The sequence below is a fragment of the Notolepis coatsorum genome (genome assembly GCF_963971535.1).
Source record: "Notolepis coatsorum genome assembly, chromosome: 5".
Classification (NCBI taxonomy): domain Eukaryota; kingdom Metazoa; phylum Chordata; class Actinopteri; order Aulopiformes; family Paralepididae; genus Notolepis; species Notolepis coatsorum.
Window position 1 is genome coordinate 57,657,256 of NC_140169.1, and position 27,069 is coordinate 57,684,324.

General features: G+C 44.7%; 1 protein-coding gene across 2 annotated transcripts in view; it reads left to right on the forward strand.

Moving 5' to 3' along the window:
- The first annotated feature begins 625 nt into the window (after nt 1-625).
- LOC311229356 (serine/threonine-protein kinase pdik1l-B) overlaps nt 626-27,069 on the forward strand; it is a 33,200-nt gene continuing 6,756 nt past the window's right edge. Inside the window, exons 1-4 of one of the 2 annotated variants that reach the window (XM_084315443.1) lie at nt 4,212-4,300; nt 14,243-14,272; nt 17,688-18,407; nt 19,362-19,596. In XM_084315443.1, coding sequence (XP_084171569.1) covers nt 17,733-18,407; nt 19,362-19,596 — 910 coding nt within the window. In that variant the 5' untranslated portion in view covers nt 4,212-4,300; nt 14,243-14,272; nt 17,688-17,732. Of the gene's footprint in view, nt 699-4,211; nt 4,301-14,242; nt 14,273-17,687; nt 18,408-19,361; nt 19,597-27,069 lie in introns of those variants that run through there. The other variant, XM_084315442.1, reaches the window with a different exon arrangement.

The following is a 27,069-nucleotide window of genomic DNA, read 5'->3' on the forward strand; positions in this document are numbered from 1 at the left end:
GTATTGAGCCGTACTGTATTGTACCCATTCTGCAATCTGTTAAATAAAGTTTTCATTCATTCATTCATCATTCATCATTCACGTTCCGTTTGAGCAGGCTGTGGCGTACGCGTGATATTTTTCCGTAGCCTATGTTTGCGAAGACGCTCTCTGATTGGCTAGCCGCGTACAGCGCAGACCCCTCTGATTGGTTTAGCGCCGAAGGGTCTCTTCCGCATATTTAACAACAATTGATATGTTCTTCCCTAACCCTAACCTTAACCCTAACTCTAAGCAAAATCCACTTCGAAAGAGGGCCAAAGCATAACCACTTTGAAGCAGAGAATATGTACAAGGCGGAAGAGACCCTTCGGCGCTAAACCAATCAGAGAGGGTCTTCGCTGTACGCGGCTAGCCAATCAGGGAGCGTCTTCGCAAACATAGACTACGGAAAGAAAATCACGCGTGGCGTACAGGCCCACGTGATCTCTCTCTCTTTTTTAAAAATACAGCCAATCAGGACGTGCGAGTCTATTTGCGTGGCCAATCGGGACGCACGTTCCCACAGAGGCAGGAGGCTCAAAACAGGAAGTTCGACTTTTTTTTTTGTTTTGTTTTGTTTTCAAGCTACAACACATTTTAGCATGTATCATGTGTTTTGGACATAATAACCACTACCTTCTAAGTTGATACATTGTGGTGGACAGGTAAGTGGCATGGTAAGTTTGAAAATTTATAATTTGTTGTGTTTTTCTCTTTGTTTGGTAAACATTTTCTTGTTGCTCTGCATATCTTAGTAGTACCTGGCTAAGTTAACGTTACGGAAATCGAGCTAAACTAAATAATTTTGCGAGTAGTAGCGCCCCCTTCTACTAATAACATTAGCTTGATTGATTGATTGATTGAAAAGTTTATTAACAGATTGCAGAATGGGTACAGTACAGTACAGCTCAATAAATTGTTAAGGGGATGCAGACCAGAGAAAGACTTTCGTCTTGTTTACATCAGCTACAGTACACACACACACACACACACACACACACACACACTTTAAATATTAGCACATCAATATCACATGTACAGTAGTCGGAGCAGAGATACCACATAGATAGCCCCTTTCGTGACTTTCGGTTTGCAAGCCTGGGGCTTTTGTGACCGGAGTCACTTGCTCACACGCCCCGATTACCCAGTAGAGAAACGACCAAGCATTTACATTTACATTTACATTTAGTCATTTAGCTGACGCTTTTATCCAAAGCGACTTACAAGTTCTGTACGACAAGCCATCAGGAAGAGCACAACTCTATCAGCTGAGTAACAATGTTCATCAAAGTGTTGAGTGCTACAGTGTAGGTTAGTTTATTAGGACAAGTGCATGACAGTATGGTTAGTTAGGGTTAGATTTTTTTTTTTTTTTTTTTATTCAGATAATGGTTGAAGAAGTGCGTCTTTAGTCGACGGCGAAAGATTGGACGTGTTTCGGCTGTCCTAACTGGGGTGGGTAGTTCATTCCACCATTGTGGGGCAAGGACTGAGAATAGGCGACTTCTCTTTGATGACCCTCCCGGAGCTTGGATAGGAGTAGGTCTGAGGCGTCATCAAGGGGCTCGCGGTGTGTCAAGAATACATCAGATCTGAATTTCAAAGATACCCAGCGTACAATATGGGTCTAACACAGCTTCACGATGGGGTCTGGAAGCTCGGAGTTGCTAATAAACAGTTTAAAACATTGTTACTCGACGAGTGGTATTTACAGACCGAACGTCCATCTCCGCCGTTGGTGTCACAGCGCATGCGCACCATGCCGCGTTCACGTTACTGGGAAGAAGCGGAAGAACCAGCTTCCGACTGGGAAAAACCATTCACGTCAGCCTCCTAGTGGTAATTCCTACTAGGACATATGGGATTCTTTTATAGACCCCATATCTCCCACTTCGCGTCACGAATTGCGGAAGTATGGATGTGGGCGTTTCATCCATAGATATATATAGAGTCAAAGCGTGAAGGCTTCCTAGTTGTAGCAACGAGATGTCCTCTGGTTCTTCCGCTTCTTCCCAGTAACGTGAACGCGGCTTTAGCTGCCTGGTGCGCATGCGCTGTGACACCAACGGCGGAGATGGACGTTCGGTCTGTAAATACCACTCGTCAAGTAACAATGTTTTAAACTGTTTATTAGCAACTCCGAGCTTCCAGACCAGGGGCGGAGCTAGGGGGTGGCTACCTGGGCTCAAGCCCCGGATGTATTCTGAAAAGCCCCGAATCTATTTAAAAAAAAAAAAAAAAAAAAAAATTAATTCATCATTGTTACATGAAAATATGTTTGCACCAGATTTAGCAGAAGCTAATTTCCATCTGTGGTCTATCCAGCTGCTAACTGTATTTGAGTGAGTTAAGTCTTGGTGTTATGGTAGACTCAGACCTAAGCTTTAAATCACAATCAACAAGTTGACAAAAACTTAATTCTTCCACCTTAGAAACATAGCTAAAGTACGGCCATTTATAAATCAAAAGGACGCTGAAAACCAGATCCATGCCTTTATCTCAAGCCAACTCGACTACTGTAATGCACTCCTTACCGGCCTCCCGATTAAATACGATGATAACTATTTTATTGCAATGCACTATTGCATTATTTTATTCTATTTTACTAACTATTTTATTGCACTGCACTATTTTACTTTGTATCAGTGAATCATAGACGCCTGGTCATAAGAGCATTCGGAGCATCTCTGCTCTCCCACTATTGAACCACTTTTTGATTATATGAAAAATATGATATATCCCCCCCCAATATATAAATCTAACCATAACTACGTTATGGTTAACTGAGTTTTATAGTGAAAAGAGCAGCTTTATTGGTCAAGATTGAAGGCTCTATATTGCAGGAAATTGCACGTACAGGTTCATTAAATTCAAATCTGTCGTGGAGGGGGTCTTGCCTGAGCCCATCCAAACCACCCCTTGCCTGCCCAAAAAATAAATAAATAAATAAATAAAAATAAATAAATAAAAAAAAAATTAAAAAAAGGGGGCCCATCTGGGCTAAGCCCCGGATCTCCTACAATCCTAAATCCGCCCCTGAGTTGGATGTGTTAGTTGGTTGGATGCACTTCAAGCTGCTTCCACATGAGGCAACTTCTCTCAATCATTCCAATAATACACAGTTGGATGTGTTAGTTGGTTGGATGCACTTCCGATCTGCTTCCACATGGAGGCAAATTGTCTTTTTTGTAGTTGTGGGAACAACTTTTTCTGGCGGATGGTTTTTTCAATAAATCTTCGATTAATGTGTGTTTATTGTATAGAAATAAGGTTGGATGAATGTGGCAGTTGTATAAAAGCTTTACACCACTTGCAGTCGTGATTTGTGAACAATAAACCATGCCTAGGGGGGTCTAACGACCCTCGGCTGCGCCTCGGGCCTAATAACCACTCCTTGGCATGGTTTATTGTTCACAAACCACTCCTGCGTGTGATGTAATGCTTAAGTAAAAAATAATAATAATTTGAAAACCGATACCGATATTTTCCGATATCACATTTCTATGCCAATATCGGGTAGGCCGATAATATCGGACATACTGTTTACCAATCGTATATTATCGTTTTTTTTGTTCCAAGTGTTATTTTTGATTACATCACTAACAAAATAATAAAAGAAAAAAGACTCATTTAATCAGATTAATCACTTTATTCAAATTGAGGATTTATATATATATATATATAAAGAATTTATAAAAAGAAAGAGAATTATTTATTTTTATTTAAAAAAAATTATTAAAAACGAAGGTTCGAATGTCCGTTCGAAAAACCCTGACGAAGTTTGAATAACTATTCAAATTGAGGATTTAGTTTGAGGATATATAATAATAATTTAAAAAAAAGTATAGGTTTTTTTTTTATTTTTTTTTTATTAAAAACGAAGGTTTGGAACTCGTCACAGTATGATGTCATGATAGGACATTCTAGAACATTTGTGTCACAGTATGATGTCATAATAGAACATTCTAGAACATTTGTGATGTCACAGTATGTCATAATAGAACATTCTCGAACATTTGTGATCTCACAGTATGATGTCATAATCAAACATTCTAGAACATTTGTGATGTCACAGTATGATGTCATAATCAAACATTCTAGAAAATTTTTGATGTCGCATGATGTCATAATGGTACATTCTAGAACATTTGTGTTCTATATATATTCAACAATTGTGCATCTTGAGACAGGATAGAGAAGACTGTCTATCCTACAACACATAGACTGAAACCTGCATTTCTCAACCAAGGTGCCTTGCCTACCGGTTTGCTGTGGAAAGGTGAGTGTCCACAACAGCTAGCTAGCTGTTCTACTTGAATACTGAATGTTAATATTGAATCAGACAATATTGAATACTGAATGTTAATATCAGACCATATTGTATGACAGTGAAGTTATTGAATCTTTTTGTAGTGTCTCTTTTCGGTGTTGCACTTTTTAGACGTCCCTGGCTGCGCACTTGCCTCACAGCCGACTGCACATAGAGATCAATATTATTGTTGTGAAGGGCCAGATTAAACCGAATATATATATTTATTTATATATATATATTTAATTGTATTTGTATATTCTCTAATATTCCCTGATATCCCTTGTATATTCCTTGTACAATATGCATTGAATATCCATTCTAGCCTACTGAACATCCCATAATAGTCTCCATTCTACTATTGGTCGAGACCTTGGTGCCAGGCTGCCATACCCCTCAGACCCAGTTCAAACGTACCGCTCCACATGTACGAACAAGTCCTAGTTCCGCGTAGGAATCTGACTACCGCACCACTAATGGGACTATTTGTTCATAGTGCGTATATATACTGCGCTACTAAAGTAGGACTTCCTTTTCAGTCCAGTTTCTTACCCTCCAATAGAGTCACAGACGTAAAGCCTCCCCGCGACGCCACGTGTGGGAGTAAGGCCAAGTTCGCCTACCATCGGTATTGAGACATCGTGTATATTAATATTTGAATAGTCATATTTGGCACTATATCGTCGAGTTGGACGTAGTCTATTAAGCTAATAATAGTCTGTTAATATATAGTGCTTCGTGCGGTGAGAATACTACCGTAGTCAGTACCCCATCGTTTCGGGCAGAGAACTGGCTGCTTATCCAGGGTGGTTGACCCCACGTGAAGCTGCACCCGAGGAGCCCCAGAGCCGACGAGCGAGTGGACCTGTATACCGGATTATTCTACCGACGACAGCCCGCCTTCCCAGGCACGGATTATGCTTTGTATACTTTGATTATTCCATGGATAAAGACCCCCGACACTGCCGTGTGTTGGAACCCCCCCCCCTGGAGAGGACGCAAGGTGAGGAGACGCTCTGCAAGACGAGGTCGCTTCACGTCTCTCCTCCGTGGACCGGATGACGCCGGCCCACAAAGAGTCCACCTGCTTTCATCTGTGGTCCAAGGATCGCCGGCGCATTGAACGGCACTACAGTGGGTTCACCTGGGATACCCTTGGCCGGATGAGGCAGCCGGATTCTACCCCCCCCCCCCCCTCCTACTCCTGTCGGCTTACAAGCGACCGGATTAACCCCCCCTAGTGTATCCAGTATATAATCATTGAAGTATCATTGCTGTTATTCCTTAAACTATTCCAGGTCGTATATGTACCACCTGCGCCTTCAGAGATTGGACATTCTCTATTGATATACCGACGAATACTCTTGCCATAAAAGTGCATACTAATTCCCATTCATAAATGTGATTGATTTGATTAAGTGCTTGCTCTACACACCATCGCTGTGTAGAAATAAAGACCTATTTCTAATTCGTACATTTGTGTTGGATCCGTTTCATCTACGTGACAGTGTTCATCATAATATATTTATGCCGTGTACTGGGTGGCCGAATATTAAGTACAAAGGTAGTGGTAGTAAGTATCATATCTAGTAATACAGTCAGGGAATTGTACCCCTCAGTTACAATTGGTCCTTCGAGCCGGAGCGTAATTAGTGTAATATTAATATAGTGTTATTAATATTGAAATGGCCTATGATGAACACTCCACGAAACGATCCTCCTAACCAACGCCCGCAGCGCGAACGACGGCTCCCTCAGTACTTAGAGGCTTACGCTGTCAGTCAACAACCTAGTCTTCTACTAACAGTAAACGCGGTAAAACTAGAAAGTAAAAGTATGTCTAACCCCAACGCCCAGACTACCCCGACCATAGAGGCCCCTACGGGCTCTAATGTAACTGACCAAGTGCACGGTGGGGACCAGTGGGAACCAGACATGACTTCACACCCCGCCAGTACTGAAGAAGTAGTCCCCGATGAGTCCCGGGAGGAATACAACGCTACCGAGAGAGAACTCGGCACGGAAGAAGACGGGGAGAGCACCGTGGAGATAGAGCTCCAAGGCTCCGCAAGGAGTACCCCGAGGGAAGGCTCCCCTATACAACCGCCTTCTCCCAGCGAGGCAGAGAGGACCCTACAGCAGGCCTTCCTCATCAGCCTGAACGCCGCTGCTGAACGCGACCGACTGCAGATCCAGCAGCGGAGCGAAGAAGAGCATATACGTCTAGAACTAAGACGCATTCAGAGAGAAGAGAATGTGGCCCGAGACCGAGCAGACAGCCAGCGAGAAGCTGCTGGTGCTCTACGGGACGCAGAGCGCGACAGACAGCAAGCGCAACTAATAGAACAGCTGATCAGACGGACAACACCCTCTCCCTCCGCCAGAGGCTCCAGGAACTCGTCTAGACACACCTCCAGGGCGGCATCCCCTAGCCGAGTAAACAACCCTGAACTTGACCAACAGACGAGGTCTATACCCCCCACAGACCACCTCCCCCCACCGGTCCAAGCGAGACCTAGCAACCGGGAAGGAGCAGCATATCCTGTGGAGAGGCTAAACCAGAGACTACAAGCACTGGATGACCTAACTGAAGACGAAGAGGAAGAGGAGGAGAACCACGCCCGACGACAGCACAGTACTCTACCGGACCAGGAGGTCCGGTACAGCCCAGGCTATACTCCCGCGGAGCTGCGCTACAGACCCCCGACTCTATACACGGGTGAGCACGACGCACGACCCGCACCGAGGAACAGCACCTGGACAAGCGGGCCATGGTACACTGCCAGTACCAGCCCATACCAAGGAGCGGGAGGAGACTCGCCTAGGAGGCCTCTCCCCCAACGCTCGCCGATGTATCCACAGTCAGCGTCATACATTGGCACGCCTATGGTACCCGACTTCACCCAAGAGAACCGGGCCCAGTATACAGAACTCCGCATGTGTCTGGAGACCATGTTGGTGGATGTATTGGATGAACGCCACAAATACGCCATCCTACTGAAGCACTTAAAGGTACCCCGCGCACATAATATAGCGCTCGCCTACGCGACTTCCACCACCCCATACACAGCAGCGCTGGTAGCATTGGACCAGAGGTATGGGCGCATATGGGATTACGTGATCCAGGAGATCCGACACATCGACCGCTTAACCCCAGCAATAGACAATCGAGCACTGGACGACCTGTCCATCAGAGTGCAGTCCCTGGTAGGGATGTTGGGAGCGCAGAGAGAGAAGGGGAGGCATGAACTTTACGCCAACTCAAATGTGGAAAGGATCTTGGAGAAGCTGCCGCCCGCTCGACAGGAGCGTTTTAGGCGACAGAGGGACCACCGAGACCCGAATGGCCCCGAACCGAACCTCCTCGATCTAGCAGACTTCCTGGCGAGAGAAGTCAGCAGCCTACGGCTAGATACATTCGGACGGAGCACCCCTGGCTCCAGAGAAGGAACCAGACGACTAAATGATGGAAGAAGATCGGTGACTGTGATGCACCAATCGGAGTCAGTACCGAGCAGCAGGAGCCACAGTACCCCCTCCAGAACGGAGAAGTGGAAGATAGTGTGCCCCTACTGTGAGAAAGAACACTGGCTAGCGCAATGTGACTCCTTCCCCAAGCTGAACGCGGAGGAAGCAAGTCAATGGATAAAGTCCAACAAGCGCTGTTTTCGCTGTGCGCGCTCACACATGGCAGCCGAATGCCGCTTAAAGAAAAGGTGCACCAAGTGCGATGGAGCCCATCTGGACATACTTCACGACAGTAACAGACGGCGCCCTTCACCCGCACCATCCAGCAGCAAAGCGAGCGTCATGTACATCGATCCCGCCAGCAGCAGTGGAGCCCGAGTACTCCTAAAAGTAGTGAGTGTGACACTAAGCTACCAGAATAAAGTCCTGGACACTTACGCCGTCCTCGATGACGGGTCAGAGAAGACCCTGCTGCTCGCCTCCGCTGCGGCCCAGCTAGGGCTGTGGGGAAGCGAAACCCAAATGACAATTCGGACAATAAGACGAGATTTGAAGACGATAAAGGGCGAAAATGTCTCATTCTCTATCGCAGCAAGCGGCCAGCCTGAGCGACGGTACCAGATTACAGACGCTTTCACCAGCCAAGAAATAGGACTGTCGCGGTACACATACCCCGTCGCCAAGCTGATGGAGAAATATGCACATCTGCGCAAGTTACCGATCCCGCTCATAGACAATGCTATGCCGACCCTGTTGATAGGCTCCGACCATGCAGACCTCATTGTCCCGATAGACCGGGTTCATACCGGACCCCGAGGCTGTCCTGCAGCAGTCGAGACCCGTTTGGGATGGACTCTCCAAGGCCCGCTCGCCAAATCTCTCAACCGAAGTACAGCCACTAGATGTCTCCACTCCCGAGTCACAGAGGGAGAAACCGCACTCCTGCAACACGTAGAGCGGTTATGGACCTTGGAACAAATGCCCTTTAAGAACGGAAAGAAAGACATTCGCTCTAAAGATGACATTTACGCCATTCACCTCCTCGAGACAGGGACCAAGAGAGTCCCGGTCAACGGCGTGTTGAGATACGCCACGCCACTCCTGCGGCGAGAAGGAATGCCTACTTTCCACGCCAAGACAGACGCCACAGAACGGTACCTGCTGAACACGGAGCGGCGCTTAGCCAAGAACCCCGCCCAAGAGAGTGTATACCGCGCTGAGATTGAGAAGCTCATCACAGCGGGACACGTCACAAAGATGGACATTAAAGAGGCTGACCAGACCACTGAATCGTGGTACGTGCCCCACCACAAGGTCCATCACAACGGTAAAGACCGCATAGTATTTAACTGCAGCTACCAGATCGGATCCCAAAATCTGAATAAAGAGTTACTGCCCGGTCCCACACTCGGCCCCTCCCTACTCGGCGTTCTACTCCGCTTCCGCCAGGAAAAGGTGGCCATCAGCGGGGACATTAAAGGAATGTTCCTGCAGGTGAGATTAGTAGAGGCGGACAAGCCCCTGTTACGGTTCCTATGGAGAGAGAAGCCAGGAGATGAGCACCCAGCCATCTACCAATGGGAAGTCCTCCCCTTCGGAACGACGTGCAGCCCCTGCTGTGCGACATTTGCACTACAGAAACATGTAGCAGAGGACCCAGCAGCGGACGAAGAGGTCCGACACAGCGTAAAGAACAGCTTCTACGTAGACAACTGTCTACAAAGCCTTTCAACCCAGGAAGAAGCCGAGGCTCTCCTGATTAAACTCCGCGCCTCATTGATCAAAGGCGGCTTTGATCTCAGGCAGTGGGCCAGCAGCGATCCGCAAGTACTGCGCAGCCTCTCCTCCGAGGACAAGGCAGCCAGCAGCGAGACCTGGATGGCTACAATCCCGGGAGAAGCCCAGGAGATGACCCTGGGATTGGTGTGGCGATTCAAAACAGATTCGCTTCACTACAGACACAAGCCCCTGACTACGGAGCAGGGAAGGCCGGCGGCGGCGCCGACCACCAGACGGAGTGTGTACACAACACTCGCCCGACAATATGACCCGCTAGGATGTATTCTACCGTACACCACCAGGGCAAAAATGATTGTACGAGCATTGTGGGACAAGGACCAGGGCTGGGACGACCCCATTCCCGCACACCTTGCATCCACCTGGAGAGAGTGGGAGATGGAGCTCCACTCACTCCCAGGCGTTAATATGCGCCGAAGCTACTTCCCACCCACGGTGAGGCCAGAGACATGTAAAATGGACTTACACGTCTTCAGTGACGCCTCAGAGGTCGCATACGGATCAGTAGCCTACTTGCGGGCCCAAGAGAAGGGGGGAGAGATCTACACAGCATTTGTCCTCGCCCGCTCGAGAATAGCCCCACGCAAGCAACAATCTATCCCACGTCTAGAGCTCTGCGCAGCCCTAGCCGGAGCGCACCTAGCCACGCTCATCCAACGTGAGCTCACCATACCGGTGTCTAGAACAATCCTGTGGTCAGATTCCACGACGGTACTCGCCTGGATCAAATCGGACTCATGCAAGTACAAAGTCTTCGTGGGAGTCAGAGTCACCGAGATTCAAGACTTAACCGAAGAGTTAACCGGAGAAACAGAGTGGCGCTACGTTGATACAAAACAGAACCCAGCTGACGTCATCACCCGGGGGATGCCCCTGGATGACCTCACCCGTCGCAATGTCTACAGTGACGGCCCCGCATTCCTAAGACTCCCGGAAGGACAGTGGCCCATGCCTATCCCGAGGGAAGCAAGTCCAGAGGAGGTGGAAAATAAGAAGTCTGTGTTCTGTGGATTGAGCACCGTAGCCTCCACCGACCCTAACATAGACGATTGCACGTCCAGAGAGAGTGCACAACAAAGAACATTCCTGCGGTACCACCCGGAGTGCAAGTCCCCCGCTGATATGTCAGCAGCTAACTACGAGGAAGCAGAATTGCTTCTACTGCAGCGAGCCCAGAGAGACAATTTGACAGAAGGAACAGTCGTCATGATTATTGATCAATCACTGCCCAGAGCTATGTGGCCGGCCGGCCGCGTAAGCAAAGTGATCACCGGTGCCGACGGCAAGGTCCGAGCAGCTGAAGTGCTCGTCCAGGGTCGCACTTACACCCGTCCCGTGGCGAGGCTCATAGAACTGCCCCGACTCCCAGACACAATCGATGATGACCATGACCCTATAACCCTATGACTTTGTGAAGTTGACTGACCCCTACAGCAAACCCTTATGTGTAAATAGACAACGCGATTAATCTGTCTCTGTTTAACTGATTAGGTCTGGGACCAATCAGGGGGTGGCTGTTGTGAAGGGCCAGATTAAACCGAATATATATATTTATTTATATATATATATTTAATTGTATTTGTATATTCTCTAATATTCCCTGATATCCCTTGTATATTCCTTGTACAATATGCATTGAATATCCATTCTAGCCTACTGAACATCCCATAATAGTCTCCATTCTACTATTGGTCGAGACCTTGGTGCCAGGCTGCCATACCCCTCAGACCCAGTTCAAACGTACCGCTCCACATGTACGAACAAGTCCTAGTTCCGCGTAGGAATCTGACTACCGCACCACTAATGGGACTATTTGTTCATAGTGCGTATATATACTGCGCTACTAAAGTAGGACTTCCTTTTCAGTCCAGTTTCTTACCCTCCAATAGAGTCACAGACGTAAAGCCTCCCCGCGACGCCACGTGTGGGAGTAAGGCCAAGTTCGCCTACCATCGGTATTGAGACATCGTGTATATTAATATTTGAATAGTCATATTTGGCACTATATCGTCGAGTTGGACGTAGTCTATTAAGCTAATAATAGTCTGTTAATATATAGTGCTTCGTGCGGTGAGAATACTACCGTAGTCAGTACCCCATCGTTTCGGGCAGAGAACTGGCTGCTTATCCAGGGTGGTTGACCCCACGTGAAGCTGCACCCGAGGAGCTCCAGAGCCGACGAGCGAGTGGACCTGTATACCGGATTATTCTACCGACGACAGCCCGCCTTCCCAGGCACGGATTATGCTTTGTATACTTTGATTATTCCATGGATAAAGACCCCCGACACTGCCGTGTGTTGGAACCCCCCCCCCTGGAGAGGACACAAGGTGAGGAGACGCTCTGCAAGACGAGGTCGCTTCACGTCTCTCCTCCGTGGACCGGATGACGCCGGCCCACAAAGAGTCCACCTGCTTTCATCTGTGGTCCAAGGATCGCCGGCGCATTGAACGGCACTACAGTGGGTTCACCTGGGATACCCTTGGCCGGATGAGGCAGCCGGATTCTACCCCCCCCCCCCCTCCTACTCCTGTTGGCTTACAAGCGACCGGATTAACCCCCCCTAGTGTATCCAGTATATAATCATTGAAGTATCATTGCTGTTATTCCTTAAACTATTCCAGGTCGTATATGTACCACCTGCGCCTTCAGAGATTGGACATTCTCTATTGATATACCGACGAATACTCTTGCCATAAAAGTGCATACTAATTCCCATTCATAAATGTGATTGATTTGATTAAGTGCTTGCTCTACACACCATCGTTGTGTAGAAATAAAGACCTATTTCTAATTCGTACATTTGTGTTGGATCCGTTTCATCTACGTGACAGTGTTCATCATAATATATTTATGCCGTGTACTGGGTGGCCGAATATTAAGTACAAAGGTAGTGGTAGTAAGTATCATATCTAGTAATACAGTCAGGGAATTGTACCCCTCAGTTACAATTATTAAATGTACAGCTCCGAGGACGGCTCGTTTAGGTGAAAATAAGGCTGTAGCTCATTGTCTACCTTACTACGATAGGAAAGAGGTGTCCTTTGTGTTTATTTCGCTTAAAAAAAACTAAGGTTCGAACGTCCGTTCGAAGAACCCTGACGAAGTTTGAATCCCAAAAACAGGCTTCGGGGACAGCCTTACCAAACACATTATTTATATTATTCAAATGGAACTCAAACATGTTCCGTTGTGATGCCACAGTATGATGTCATAATAGGACATTCTAGAACATTTGTGATGTCACAGTATATCAACCGATACCGATATATGCAGGGTTCCCCCCCCCCCCCCCAAAAAAAACGGAATAATTTCAGGTAATTAACATTACATATCTCTTGTCGTGTAATTAACACAACATTATGCATACTTTGACAATAAATAAAATAATAATTTGTTCTTACTTGCTTGCCTGGGTAAATAAAGGTTAAATAAATGTAAAAAATAATAATAATTTGAAAACAGATACCGATATTTTCCGATATCACATTTTTATGCCAATATCGGCCGATAATATCGGTCATACTGTTTACCAATCGTATATTATCGTTTTTTTTGTTCCAAGTGTTATTTTTCATTACATCACTAACAAAAGAAAAGAAAAAAGAAAAACGAAGGTTCAACTCATTTAATCAGATTAATCACTTTATTCAAATTGAGGATTTAGTTTGAGGATATATATATATATAAAAAAGAATTTATAAAAAGAAATGAGTTATTTATTTTTATTAAAAGAAAATTATTAAAAACGAATGTTCGAACGTCCGTTCGAAAAACCCTGACGAAGTTTGAATAACTATTCAAATTGAGGATTTAGTTTGAGGATATATAATAATAATTTTTAAAATAGTATATGTTTTTTTTTTTTAATTAAAAACGAAGGTTTGGAACTCGTCACAGTATGTCATAATAGGACAATCTAGAACATTTGTGTCACAGTATGATGTCATAATAGAACATTCTAGAACATTTGTGATATCACAGTATGTCATAATAGAACATTCTAGAACATTTGTGATGTCACAGTATGATGTCACAATAGAACATTCTAGGACATTTGTGATGTCACAGTATGATGGCATAATCAAACATTCTAGAACATTTTTGATGTCACAGTATGATGTCATAATAGTACATTCTAGAACATTTGTGATGTCACAGTATGATGTCATAATCAAACATTCTAGAACATTTGTGATGTCACAGATGATGTCATAATATAACATTCTAGAACATTTGTGATGTCACAGTATGATGTCATAATATAACATTCTAGAACATTTGTGATGTCACAGATGATGTCATAATAGAACATTCTAGAACATTTGTGTCACAGTATGATGTCATAATAGAACATTCTAGAACATTTGTGATGTCACAGTATGTCATAATAGAACATTCTAGAACATTTGTGATGTCACAGTATGATGTCATAATCAAACATTCTAGAACATTTGTGATGTCACAGTATGATGTCATAATCAAACATTCTAGAACATTTGTGATGTCACATGATGTTATAATAGTACATTCTAGAACATTTGTGTTCTACCGGTATATATATTCAAGAATTCTCATCTTGAGACAGGATAGATACGACTGTCTATCCTACAACACATAGACTGAAACCTGCATTTCTCAACCAAGGTCCTGTGCTTACCGTTTTGCTGTGGAAAGGTGAGTGTCCACAACAGCTAGCTGTTCTACTTGAATACTGAATGTTAATATTGAATCAGACAATATTGAATACTGAATGTTAATATCAGACCATATTGTATGACAGTGAAGTTATTGAATCTTTTTGTAGTGTCTCTTTTCGGTGTTGCACTTTTTAGACGGTCCCTGGCTGCGCACTTGCCTCACAGCCGACTGCAGAGATCAATATTATTAAATGTACAGCTCCGAGGATGGCTCGTTTATTATTATTATTATTATTATTATTATTATTATTATTATTATTATTATTATTATTATTATTATTATTGTTATAAAATACCTTACCCATGATAAAGATCAGCTCTAAGTGTGATTATAAAAAGGGCAGGGAAGCAGACCGGCGCAAGCAAACCTGCACTCCATTGCCAGGTGGTCTGGTAGTGGTTCATTTCCCACCCTGGTGGAGTCTAGGAGACATGTGTTTCCTGTGCAGGGGGTGCATTTCTCACAGGAAGATGTTTGGCTAAGTCCCAGAACTAGACTTGGCATTCATACCCAGGTAGAGTGTCTACTAGACTTGGCATTCTTACCCAGGTAGAGTGTCTAGAATAGACTTGGCATTCTTACCCAGGTAGAGTGTGTAGACTAGACTTGGCATTCATACCCAGGTAGAGTGTGTATACTAGACTTGGCATTCATACCCAGGTAGAGTGTGTAGACTAGACTTGGCATTCTTACCCAGGTAGAGTGTGTAGACTAGACTTGGCATTCTTACCCAGGTAGAGTGTGTAGACTAGACTTGGCATTCTTACCCAGGTAGAGTGTGTAGACTAGACTTGGCATTCTTACCCAGGTAGAGTGTGTAGACTAGACGTGGCATTCTTACCCAGGTAGAGTGTGTAGACTAGACTTGGCATTCTTACCCAGGTAGACTAGACAGTGACCCTTGCGAGGTGCATTTCCTTCGCATGTCTACTGACCACAAGGAGGTGACTCTGGATAGAAGAGATAACTGGATTTCTGATGAGCTACTAGTGTAGATGCACTCTTAGCGACAGTGGCTCAGGAGGTAGAGCGGTCTGGTAATCGTAAAAAGGTTCCCGGATCGGTTCCGGCTCCTCCCTGCGACATGTGAGCAAGACGCTTGACCCCTAACTGCTCCCGATGAGCAGGTTGGCACCAGGGGCGGATCTAGGGGGTGGCTACTGGGGCTCAAGCCCCGAATGTTTTCTGAAAAGCCCCGAATCTATTTAAATTTTTTTTTTTTTTTTTTTTTGACAATTCATCATTGTTACATGAAAATATGTTTGCACCAGATTTAGCAGAAGCTAATTTCCATCTGTGGTCTATCCAGCTGCTAACTGTATTTGAGTGAGTTAAGTCTTGGTGTCATGGTAGACTCAGACCTAAGCTTTAAATCACAATCAACAAGTTGACAAAAACGTAATTCTTCCACCTTAGAAACATAGCTAAAGTACGGCCATTTATAAATCAAAAGGACGCTGAAAACCAGATCCATGCCTTTATCTCAAGCCAACTCGACTACTGTAATGCACTCCTTACCGGCCTCCCGAAGAAATACGATGATAACTATTTTATTGCAATGCACTATTGCATTATTTTATTCTATTTTACTAACTATTTTATTGCACTGCACTATTTTACTTTGTATCAGTGAATCATAGACGCCTGGCCATAAGAGCATTCGGAGCATCTCTGCTCTCCCACTATTGAACTTGGGGGAGCAAAGGTATGCTCTTGCTCCACCACTTTTTGATCATATGAAAAATATGATATATCCCCCCCCAATATATAAATTTAACCATAACTACGTTATGGATAACTGAGTTTTATAGTGAAAAGAGCAGCTTTATTGGTCAAGATTGAAGGCTCTATATTGCAGGAAATTGCACGTACAGGTTAATTAAATTAAAAGAAAATCTGCCATGGAGGGGGTTGTGCCTGACCCTCTCCAAACCACCCCTTGCCTGCAAAAAAAAAAAATATAAAAAAAAAAGGAAAAAAAAGGGGGGGGGGGGGCACCTATCTGGGCTAAGCCCCGGATCTCCTATAATCCTAAATCCGCCCCTGTTCCAGACCCCATCGTGAAGCTGTGTTAGACCCATATTGTACGCTGGGTATCTTTGAAATTCAGATCTGATGTATTCTTGACACACCGCGAGCCCCTTGATGACGCTTGGTCGTTTCTCTACTGGGTAATCGGGGCGTGTGAGCAAGTGACTCCGGTCACAAAAGCCCCAGGCTTGCAAACCGAAAGTCACGAAAGGGGCTACCACATAGACTAACATCTTTCAAGCTGTTGGGTTATTAATATTATTCTCCTTGACTGGTCTGTAATCCTGCCACTACCAAATATCAAAATCATTAGCCTACTATAGCAAAGGCCTCTGACTTGTGAGGCCAAGGGCACACACACACACACACACACAGCCTTGGTGAGTTACTTATAGGTGCTGTAAGTGGTATTTATTTAGTTAATTTAAGTGGTCTATGTTCCAACAACAATCACTTGTATAGACCCAGTAACATGGCTCTCCCAGTCCCTATGCTCTGCAGTAAACGGGAAATGCATATTCTGGTATCCCGTTCCCACTTTATCTAATCAGGAGAGAGAACTCTACACTGCAACAATGGTCTGACAAAAAGATGTAATAAAACAGCACATACAACAAGTAAAATAGTCTGGCAGTGCAGTAAGCTAATTGGGCCTGGGCCGGGCAACGTTTCTTGAAATAAGTGAAAATATCTAGGATTCTCTCTCCTGATTTGGATAAAGTGGGAATGGATTCTGCAGAGCGGAGGGACTGGGAGACTCATGTTACTGACCAATGGCTGCCGTGAATGTAGAGCTATTTAATAATGGAATATCACTTGCAGCACCTTTTGTAACTTACTATAATAAACATATCCCATAGTCAGCCAGTCAGTACAGTTTTGCTTGTACAGTTGTACAGTGTCCCCCACCCACCCCTCCTACCCAACCTCCCCCCACTCCTACCCAACCTCCCCCCCCCCCCCCACCGAACCTCCTCCAACAGTTTCTATGTCAAATGTATATACCTTTTTTTCTGGACTCTTTTCGTATCACAAACAGTACTGTATTTGCAAATCTGGTATGTCATAAATGTATAGATGTAGCAGTACTGTCTATCTGTATGTCATGTATGTTATATATGTTACGATGAATTGAAAATGGGGGACCCTGATGTAAACAAGACGAAAGTCTTTCTCTGGTCTGCATCCCCTTAACTTGAGCTGTACTGTACCCATTCTGCAATCTGTTAATAAAGTTTTCAATCAGCCTTTGGGATGACTATGACCCAACTGGCTTGTGTTTGCCATATAAAATGTGCCATATAGAACTTATTAGCTATCTAACAAGTATACATGTTTTGACTTACTTTTCCCTCGTCAGCTATCACATCATCAGTCCAGAATTCAACTTCCCGTGCCCAGCTCCATGGAGGAGCTGTACACCCTGGAGAGGGAGGTGGGGCGAGGCAGCTACGGGGTGGTGTTCGAGGGGCACATGTCCAAGACGGGCCAGAGGGTGGCCATCAAGCGCCTGCCCTGCGGCAGCCCGGAGTGCATCGAGCTCTACCTGCAGGAGCTGTGGGCCATGCGGGCCACGGCCCAGAACCACCCCAACGTCATCACGCTCCACGACTGCCTCCTGCAGACGGGCCCCAGGACCCTGCAGCCGCTGAAGCCACAGAAGCTGCCTGTGGATCTGGTGGAGAGCGTGTTGAAGGGGAGCGTGGTCGGCGCTCCGGAGAGTACCGAGGATAAACTCCAGGATGAGACGACCACTGTGGTTAACTTGCCCCCGCAGCAGAGGCCTCTCGGCAGGCCCAGGAAGAGGCCGGCGCAGAGCGGGGACGCTGGGGAGGAGGAGCGGCGGGCAGAGGGGGCGCCGCGCCGCTGCTCGGCCCTGTGGCTGGTGATGGAGTACTGTGACGGGGGCGACCTGAACCACTACCTGCTCTCCAGGCCCCCCGACGGCCGGCGCGACCACAGCATCGTGCTGCAGCTCAGCGGAGCCCTGGCCTTCCTGCACGGCCTGGGGATCACGCACCGCGACCTGAAGCCCGACAACGTGCTGGTGTGTCTCGCGCCCGACGGCCCCGTTATCAAGGTTGGTTGGTGAATTTAATTCGGGCGGGGGCGACAGTGGCTCGGGGAGGTAGAGCCGTCGTCTGGTAAATCCGGAGGTTCCCGGTTCGATTTCCGGCGGGCAGCGTGTCGGAAGTGTCCTTGAGCGAGACACTTAACCCCTAAGTAACTGCTCCCGATGAGCAGGTTGGCACCTTGCATGGTTGCCTCCGCCGTCGGTGTGTGAATGAATGGGTAAAATGTGAGGAACAAAGTGTAAAGCGCTTTGGATAAATTAATTAATTAATAAAAAATTATTAATTAAATGAGCCTCAGGCTCACAGGATCGAGAGTGGGTTCTGATTTGAACGCATTTGTGGTACTTGTAGTCTGTTCTGACCTTCCACCTTTTTTGGTTGGGGGGGGGGGGGGGGGGTTGCAAAGAAGAGATGTTTGATGAAACGTAATATTTAGATGCTGCGACTCCAGAAATACATTACACTTTTATCTATTTTATTTATATTCAACAAAAACCTGCTGAGTTATGTAATAATTATGCATTAAATCTAGGGATGTTCGATATTGGCTTTTTTACCGATATCCCGATATTGTCCAACTCTTAATTTTTTCCGATACCGATATCAACCGATACCGATATATGCAGGGTTTATATTTTCAGGTAATTAACATTACATATCTCTTGTCGTGGAATTAACACAACATTATGCATACTTTTGACAATACATAAAATAAGAATTTGTTCTTACTTGCTTGCCTGGGTAAATAAAGGTTAAATAAATGTAAAAAGAAAAATAATAATATTAACCGATACCGATAATTTCCCATATTACATTTGAATGCCAATATCGGCCGATAATATCGGACATCCCTAATTAAATCCGATCTGATCTAATTGTTCCTAACTGTCTTTATCCACTGGCTTTCTCCTTGTTATTGATCTGCACCCACCTGCCCCTCCCACGGCTCCCTCCCGCAGGTGGCAGATTTCGGCCTGAGCAAGATGAGCGGGTGCGGCGCCGGCGGGGGGGCGGGCCCACTGACCCGGCAGTACTTCTCCTCCACCTGCGGCTCCGACTTCTACATGGCCCCGGAGGTGTGGGGCGGCCTGAGCTACACGGCCCAGGCCGACATCTTCTCCCTGGGCGTGATGTTCTGGGCCGTCCTGGAGAGGCTCACCTTCGTGGAGGAAGGGACCACGCAGGAACAGCTGGGTAGGGATCCTTTTGATTACCTCAGGCCGCGTGGCACAACTTTAGTCTTTGATAAATTATTGAAACTGAGGAGGCGGACGACATCAACCACCAAATGTTCGCTGTATTTCAGCAAGTGCGGTTAAGGTTGGGGGATAATGTAAGCGTTGGGTTTATAAACGCACATGCATAGAAATATGTGGAGAATTTAGGGCGGCTACGTGGCGTAGTGGGCAATGCGCTCGCCATGAAATGCTGGAGACGCTGGGCTTGCCTGTTCGAGCCCAGCGCTCCACATTTGCTTTCAGTTTAGCTGGTCGTCCGTACTAATACACATTGGCCGTATTAGGGGGTGGGAAACTGATGGGTGGGGATCGGGCGTTGTGGACAGCGACTCCTACAGGTCGGTTGGTGCGCCTGCGCAGTGGAATCAGGAAGTGTCGGGGGCAGCGTGAGCCTCCCACGCGTTACTCCTCGCCACTGAGAGATCGAGCTGCGCAGGTGAAAAGATGCGACTGCTGTTACCTCAAGTACCGGAGGGGACTTGTGCTATGTATGACTTAGTCCACATTGCAGCCGGCTTGTGGGAGGCAAGAAACAGCGTTCGAGACAGGGGAGGGTTGAATTGGATGATACGAAATTGGGATGGGAGAAAATATATAGAAAATGGGAGAAAAAGAGCTTCTGGTTTAGCTGCAATATGTAGCGCACGCATTTGGTAATAGCTCCGCTCCCGTTAACGTTAATTTAGTTTAAAAACCTTATTTGGACAATACCAAAAGAGATTAGACCACATCGTATGTATTGATAAGACCTTCTACTAACTATATCAAAAGACAACATGGTTAAGGATAGGGAAAAGACGGGAAAGAAACAAGAAACGTCAACTCCAGCGGCGCAGATTGAAACACGTTCAAAAAGAAACGTTCAAGGCGACGCTGCTACAGATCCGTTGGCGACAAGCCCCGACGAGGGGAATATAGAGGAGATTACACCGGGACCATCGACTATTGGCCCCGACAGGGAGACAATAGTTGTCAACATAACAGGAGCGACAGGAACAAGCTCTGTGAGAGATAAAGCAGTTGATTTTGAGAAGATAAAGACAAATCCATCGGTACCGTCACTGCACCCATACCACCAACTGACACAAGCAGTACAATTACACCACCCGACTTCAACTCATTGACTACCCTGATGAAAGAACAGATGGTCGCTTTCAAATTACACATCGAGGAACTCAAAGATGAATTCAAAGCACACGTCTATGCTAAACTCGAAGAGGTTATGAGAGCGGTCGCTGTACAGTCCGAGCGAATCACGACAGTGGAGAATACGGTGACAGATATTACACGGGCAGTCAAAGTGAACGAGAACACCATCAGCATTGGCATGACAGAGGTGACAAAAGAGATAGAAAGGGTGGAAGAGGCATGCCGGAGGAAAATACAAGAAGTTAAAGATGAAGCGATGGAGACAACTTTCCAACAGTGCTATCAGTGATTTTGGGTAACAACTTTCTAAACACAGTGCCGAAAGTGGACCAAGCTTACAGAATCGGTTCTCGGGAGCAAAGAAGCAACGGGCCAAGAGTCATCATTGTTACTCTGCGGAAGACGGCAATAAGAGATGACATCATCAAAATTGCTCGCATCCAACGGGGGAAGCTGAAACATGGTGAACACTCAATATTTATCTATGAGGATCTAAGCAAAGAGGCCATCGTTCAACGTCTACCCTACAAGGAGGTGATGCAGAAATTGTTCATGTCTGGCCTCAGACCAAGGCTAACATACCCGGCGCTGTTATCGATCGTGGGCAGGGACAGCCGTAGGATTGGATTACACACACCTAAAGAAGCTGAGGAATACTGGAATCGACATGGAGCAGAACCCCCAAGGCAGAACGAAACACAGTCTGAAAACAGATAAGCCGTCTCATCTCTCTCTTTCTCTGTGTATATCAGTATTAGAATGACTTTATTTGTGTTCATCAAAAGTAGCAGATGATATGCAGGCCGTCTACACCAATGCGTATTGTGTATAATACGATTCGTAATGCATTATGTTTTCAGACCTCTGGTCTCCGTGGGGACAAGAACATATCATTGACAATAAGAACAATCTGGAAGATTCTGGGCTTATCGCTCGACTGCTCTGGGTCACTTAGATCATTCTGGAACAACAGTCTATTAGTACTAGTGTATTCTACAACCTTCTAGAATATAATGCACCATAACAACGAAGGCTTGTAACTCTAACATTAACATCCGGTGGGTATAAACATAGCATATGATCAATTGACTGAAGTTTAATCAGGCCTTAATAAAACTTTAAAAAAATCAACCACACCTAAACGTATGAGCACAACAAGGTTATTCTAACAATTTAAGTAATCACTCTACTGATGAAGAGATTGGCACATTGTAGCTCTAAAAGGCTCTGTTTTTCTATTTTATCTAATTACTCAATTCTGTTCTAATGGCTTCTTCACGTTGAGTATTATTCTATCTCTCACTCCTTATTTTTATCTTTTTTTTATTTTTGTTATTTTTTTTTTTCTCTTTATCTTACATTGTTCTTTTCCATTGTTCTTCATATTAAGGTGTTAATATTTCTCTACAATCTTTTCCTTTTTCCTGATGTTTCCTACATAAGTTAGTAGAGGGTTCAAATAGAGCTGCCGCGATTACCGCATTACCGCGGTATCGCTGTTACATCACGTCCACCGCAAGTGTAGGCTGAATACCGCGTCACCGCTGTTTTTTTATAATAATAAATAAAGTACCCTCCTCTCGTTGGGCTTGCGGCTCTGCAGATATACCCTACTCCTCTATCGAGGTTCCAAGCGACCCTATTGGGTACCAGAAAAGTCACGTGAAACATTGCAGACCACTGATTGGTCAGAAGAGAGACGCGTCACACTTTGGAGCATCTTCCAGTGCTTTTACTTCCTGAATCTCAGCCATTGATCAGAGCTCACAGTCACAACACGGCTAGTAGTACGTTAGCTAGATAGTACGTTAGCTCCCACCGGAGACCGGAGTCGATTACCGTCGCTCCTCAGGGAACGAGGCATAATGATTTTACTGCAACGAAATGTTATAATAAAAGCCCTTCGTTCTATACACTTGTCTGATTGAAAACTTTATTAACAGACCGCAGAATGGGTACAACTCGGCACGCTCTGAGCAAAGAAAGGAACTGAGATATGAATTGAGTAACGCTTGCCTTGCTATGGTCCGGTAAATACGAACGTGTAACTATATAACGTCAATGCCACAAAACGAATGCCTTTGTAATCATAAGTAGTAACGTTATAATAATAATAATAAGAAGAAAGGGTCGGGGGGGTAACCGGCGGGCACGCCGCTACCACACCTGCCCGCGACACAGAGGGGAGACTTCGAATCCGTGTTTCACTTTTAATAGCGAATGCGTGCATGCCGAATCCCAAACAATATTCATGCTGCAAAGTCATCCTCTAAATATAGACATTTAGACTAGAGGCAGGCTATATGCTATAAAGAGTAGACTACAAAAAAAAATGCATTCAAACTTTTTTTTTTTTTTTGTGTGTAATAACCGCGGCGGTAGGAAATATTTTGCAAATTTGTGCGGTAAGGAAAACATCAATACCGCGGCAGCTCTAGGTTCAAATGAATATGTCGATGAAAGTTTATTCTCTTTTTTTTCATTTTTCATAATATTTCATTACAGTAAGGGAAGGTGCAAGACCAAAAGCGACATTCTATTGTATTAGAATGAAAATGTTAGATCCTATGGCAATTAGCATAGGAAGATTAGGATTACAAAGCTCAGTTTGGGCAATCCGGTGGCCTAAGGGAGAGAGTCATACGCGGAGGATGTGTTTTTGGAACACAGGCCTGTACAACTCTGGGTGAGGGGAAAATAGGGGATTTTTATTTGTATATATATATGTTTTTAAGCTCGGCTCTCAACGGGACCTCAATAATTGGATGTAAATCTATTGTAGCTTCGCACTCCAGAAGCATTACCAAAAACATGCATAGATTATGGCTAGTTTGAATATAATGATATGGAACACTGGTGGGATAAACAAACAACACAAACGCAAAAGCGTGCTCACACTGATGAAAAAAGAACATGTGGACGTGGCTCTACTAAGCGAAACGCACATTTTAGAGGAAGACATAGATACGTTAGCGGATAACACATACCATAATATTAGTCACTCTTCTTTTGGTACGAGGTGTAGCCATAGTCGTCAGACGTAAATTAAATATCGAATTAAAGGGGGTATGGTCGGATGCTGAGGGGCGTATAACTATAGCTAGGATTGTACACAATAACAGGAAAATAGCGTTGGCAGCGGTATATGCCCCAAATTTGTACGAAGAGGGTTTCTTCACTTCACTAACCGATGAAATGTTAAACCATCCCGAGTACTCATTTATAATAGGTGCGGATTTTAATGCCATTTGGAATCCAAGGATGGACAAATCTTACCTCGCCTTTTCCAGCGAACAAAAAAATTCATCTAAAGCATTAAAAGATTGGTCAAAGACTACAGGGGTAAATGATTTATGGCGTTCACTTAATCCCACGACCCGAAAGTACTCCTGTTGATCGACGAGACATAACACATTATCCAGAATTGATGATGTCTTTGCATCCCCGAGACTATTTGATAAATATGAAGTGGAAATGATACCCAATGCGCTTTCAGATCACTGTTATTTACTCCTAAAAGCAACATTTGGTATACTATCTTCCCGGGCCCCAAGATGGCGTTTTAATACGATGCTGCTTAACAACAAGGAATTCATTACACAACTCAAAGAAGCTCTCACAGTATTCCTACGGGAGAATGCAAACGCGGTGCAAGACCCCAGAATAATATGGATGTCGGTAAAGGGTATGATCAAGGATTTCACGGATATATTTTCCTCCATATTGCGCAAGAATCAATGCACAAAACTGTCTGAACTGGAAACGCTTTACTCAACGTTATTTAATTCTTTAAAATACAACAACTCAACTAGACTAGAAAATCAAGTTAACGTACTAAAAACAGAGATCAATGCCATATACAGACAAAAATCGGAAATGCAAATACGCAGCACAAGACAACAGCAGTACTCCCAAGGTTCTAAACCTAGTCACCTATTAGCCATGCGATTAAGAATTAATGCAAAATTTGCAGATATAACTGCCATTAGAAAACAACAAGTACTTGTAACAGACCCCAAAATAATAAACGATACATTCAAAGAATTCTACTCCGACTTATATAAATCAGAAACGACCTTTGATCAAAACAAATTGGACACATATCTTAATCAAATTATTCTCCCTAAACTTTCGGAGGACGACGCTAAACAGTTAGAAGCACCGATCACATTAGAGGAACTCAAGAAGGCCATATCCAAAATGAAAAATGGTAAGGCTCCTGGAAGAGACGGTATCCCATCAGAAATGTACCTTTCTTGTTGGGACATATTTGGACCCTTATTACTAAATATGATCTTATACTCAGTCAAGGAGGGGAGCTTCCATAAACACGACAATATTGCACTCATTTCAGTCCTTCTCAAAAAAGACAAAGACCCCACCGAGTGCGGTAGTTACAGACCCTTAAGCCTCCTCGGAACCGATGTCAAACTGTACTCTAAGGTATTAGCCATCAGATTACAAAAGCATATGACGTCTTTAGTTCATCCGGACCAAACTGGCTTCATAAGAGGTCGCCTGATCAATGATAACATAAGACGAATACTGCACGTACTAGATGCAGACAAAGAGGACACCATACCTAAGGCGATGCTGTCCCTGGATGCTATGAAAGCATTTGACAGGCTGGAATGGTCGTTTCTATGGGCAGTATTAGAAAGGATGGGGTTAGGAAAAGGATTCATTGATATGATTAAAGTATTATACAAAGACCCATCGGCCATGATTACAACAGGTACATTCATCTCTAAAATCTTTCCGGTATCACGCTCAGCCAGACAGGGTTGCCCTCTTAGTCCCGGACTATTCGATCTATCATTAGAGCCTTTAGCACAATATATAAGACAATCCCAATACATAGAACCAATCGTAATCAAGGGCACACAACATAAAATTAGTTTATATGCGGACGACGTAATATTGTTCATGCAAAGCCCCAACACCACATTGCCTCATCTACTCAAGTTGATAGAGAACTTTGGTGATTTATCGGGATTTAAAATAAATTGGCCGAAGTCGGCTTTCCTTCCACTTAACACCCATGCAAAAAAAGACACAACCCTCCCAGGTGAGATACCCATGGTAAAACATTTTAGATGCTTGGGTGTGGAAATATTTCCCACCATAAGACAAACGGTGAAGCACAATTACACAAAAATACAGAACAAAATCAAAGACGACCTGGACAGGTGGGCAAAACTTAAAAACTCAGTACAGGCAAGGGTATCAATAGTTAAGATGGATGTACTACCAAGAATCAACTTCATCAGTTCAATGCTACCGTTACCCCCTCCAGAGGGTTACTGGAAAAGATTACACTCCTCCACATACAAATTTATTTGGAATAACAAACCACCTCGCATAAAAAGATCCACCGCACAGAGAAATAAAGCAGACGGTGGCTTGGCAGTTCCAGATTTTTTCCAATATTTTAAGGCATACACATTAAGACCATTGACAATATGCTTTGATCCCCAGGCATTGGCATCCTGGAGAAAATTGGAAGAAAACATAGTAGCCCCACATAGACTGAAGGACATAGCACACACTAAACTACCAATCAAGCACTGTGAGCGGAAATTTGGCCCCATAATTACCCATGCAATCCGGATATGGCGTGAAACACAAAAAAAATATCCTAACCCTCAAAAATGGCATAATCATACTCCCATATTCAATAACAATGCACTCTTAATGGAAAAACGTCCTATAAGATTCCCTATATGGGAAGAGCAAGGCATACACTCATTAGGGGATATTTATAATAACCAGGGTTTTTGTAGTTATGGAGAAATATGCACAAAGTTTAACCTCACCGAGTCCACATGGCTTTTTTACATACAGTTACGCCTATGTTTGAGGTCTCACGGTGTTCCATTAGACATACCAGTTGAACACCACAGATACCACAAATTCTTCTATGAAAGAGATACATTGAGAGGTTTTGTATCAGGTTTTTATTATCAATTACTAACGTCCTCGTATGAAACCCTCCAACTAGACTCTGTCTGGAGGAGGGATATACCAGACCTGGAAAGTGACTTTGATTGGCAAGAAGCATGGGCAAATGTCCGTCTTACATCAAGGAACCCGGACCATCAACAAATCAATCTTAACTATATTCACAGGACATACTTGACTCCTGTAAGACTGAACAGAATGGGCCTTAAACAAGACTCAAAATGCTCCCAATGTACAAATGGAGACGAAGGGACATTTATGCACATGTATTGGGACTGCCCACCAGTTAAGGCATTCTGGAAAGATGTGACCCATCAAT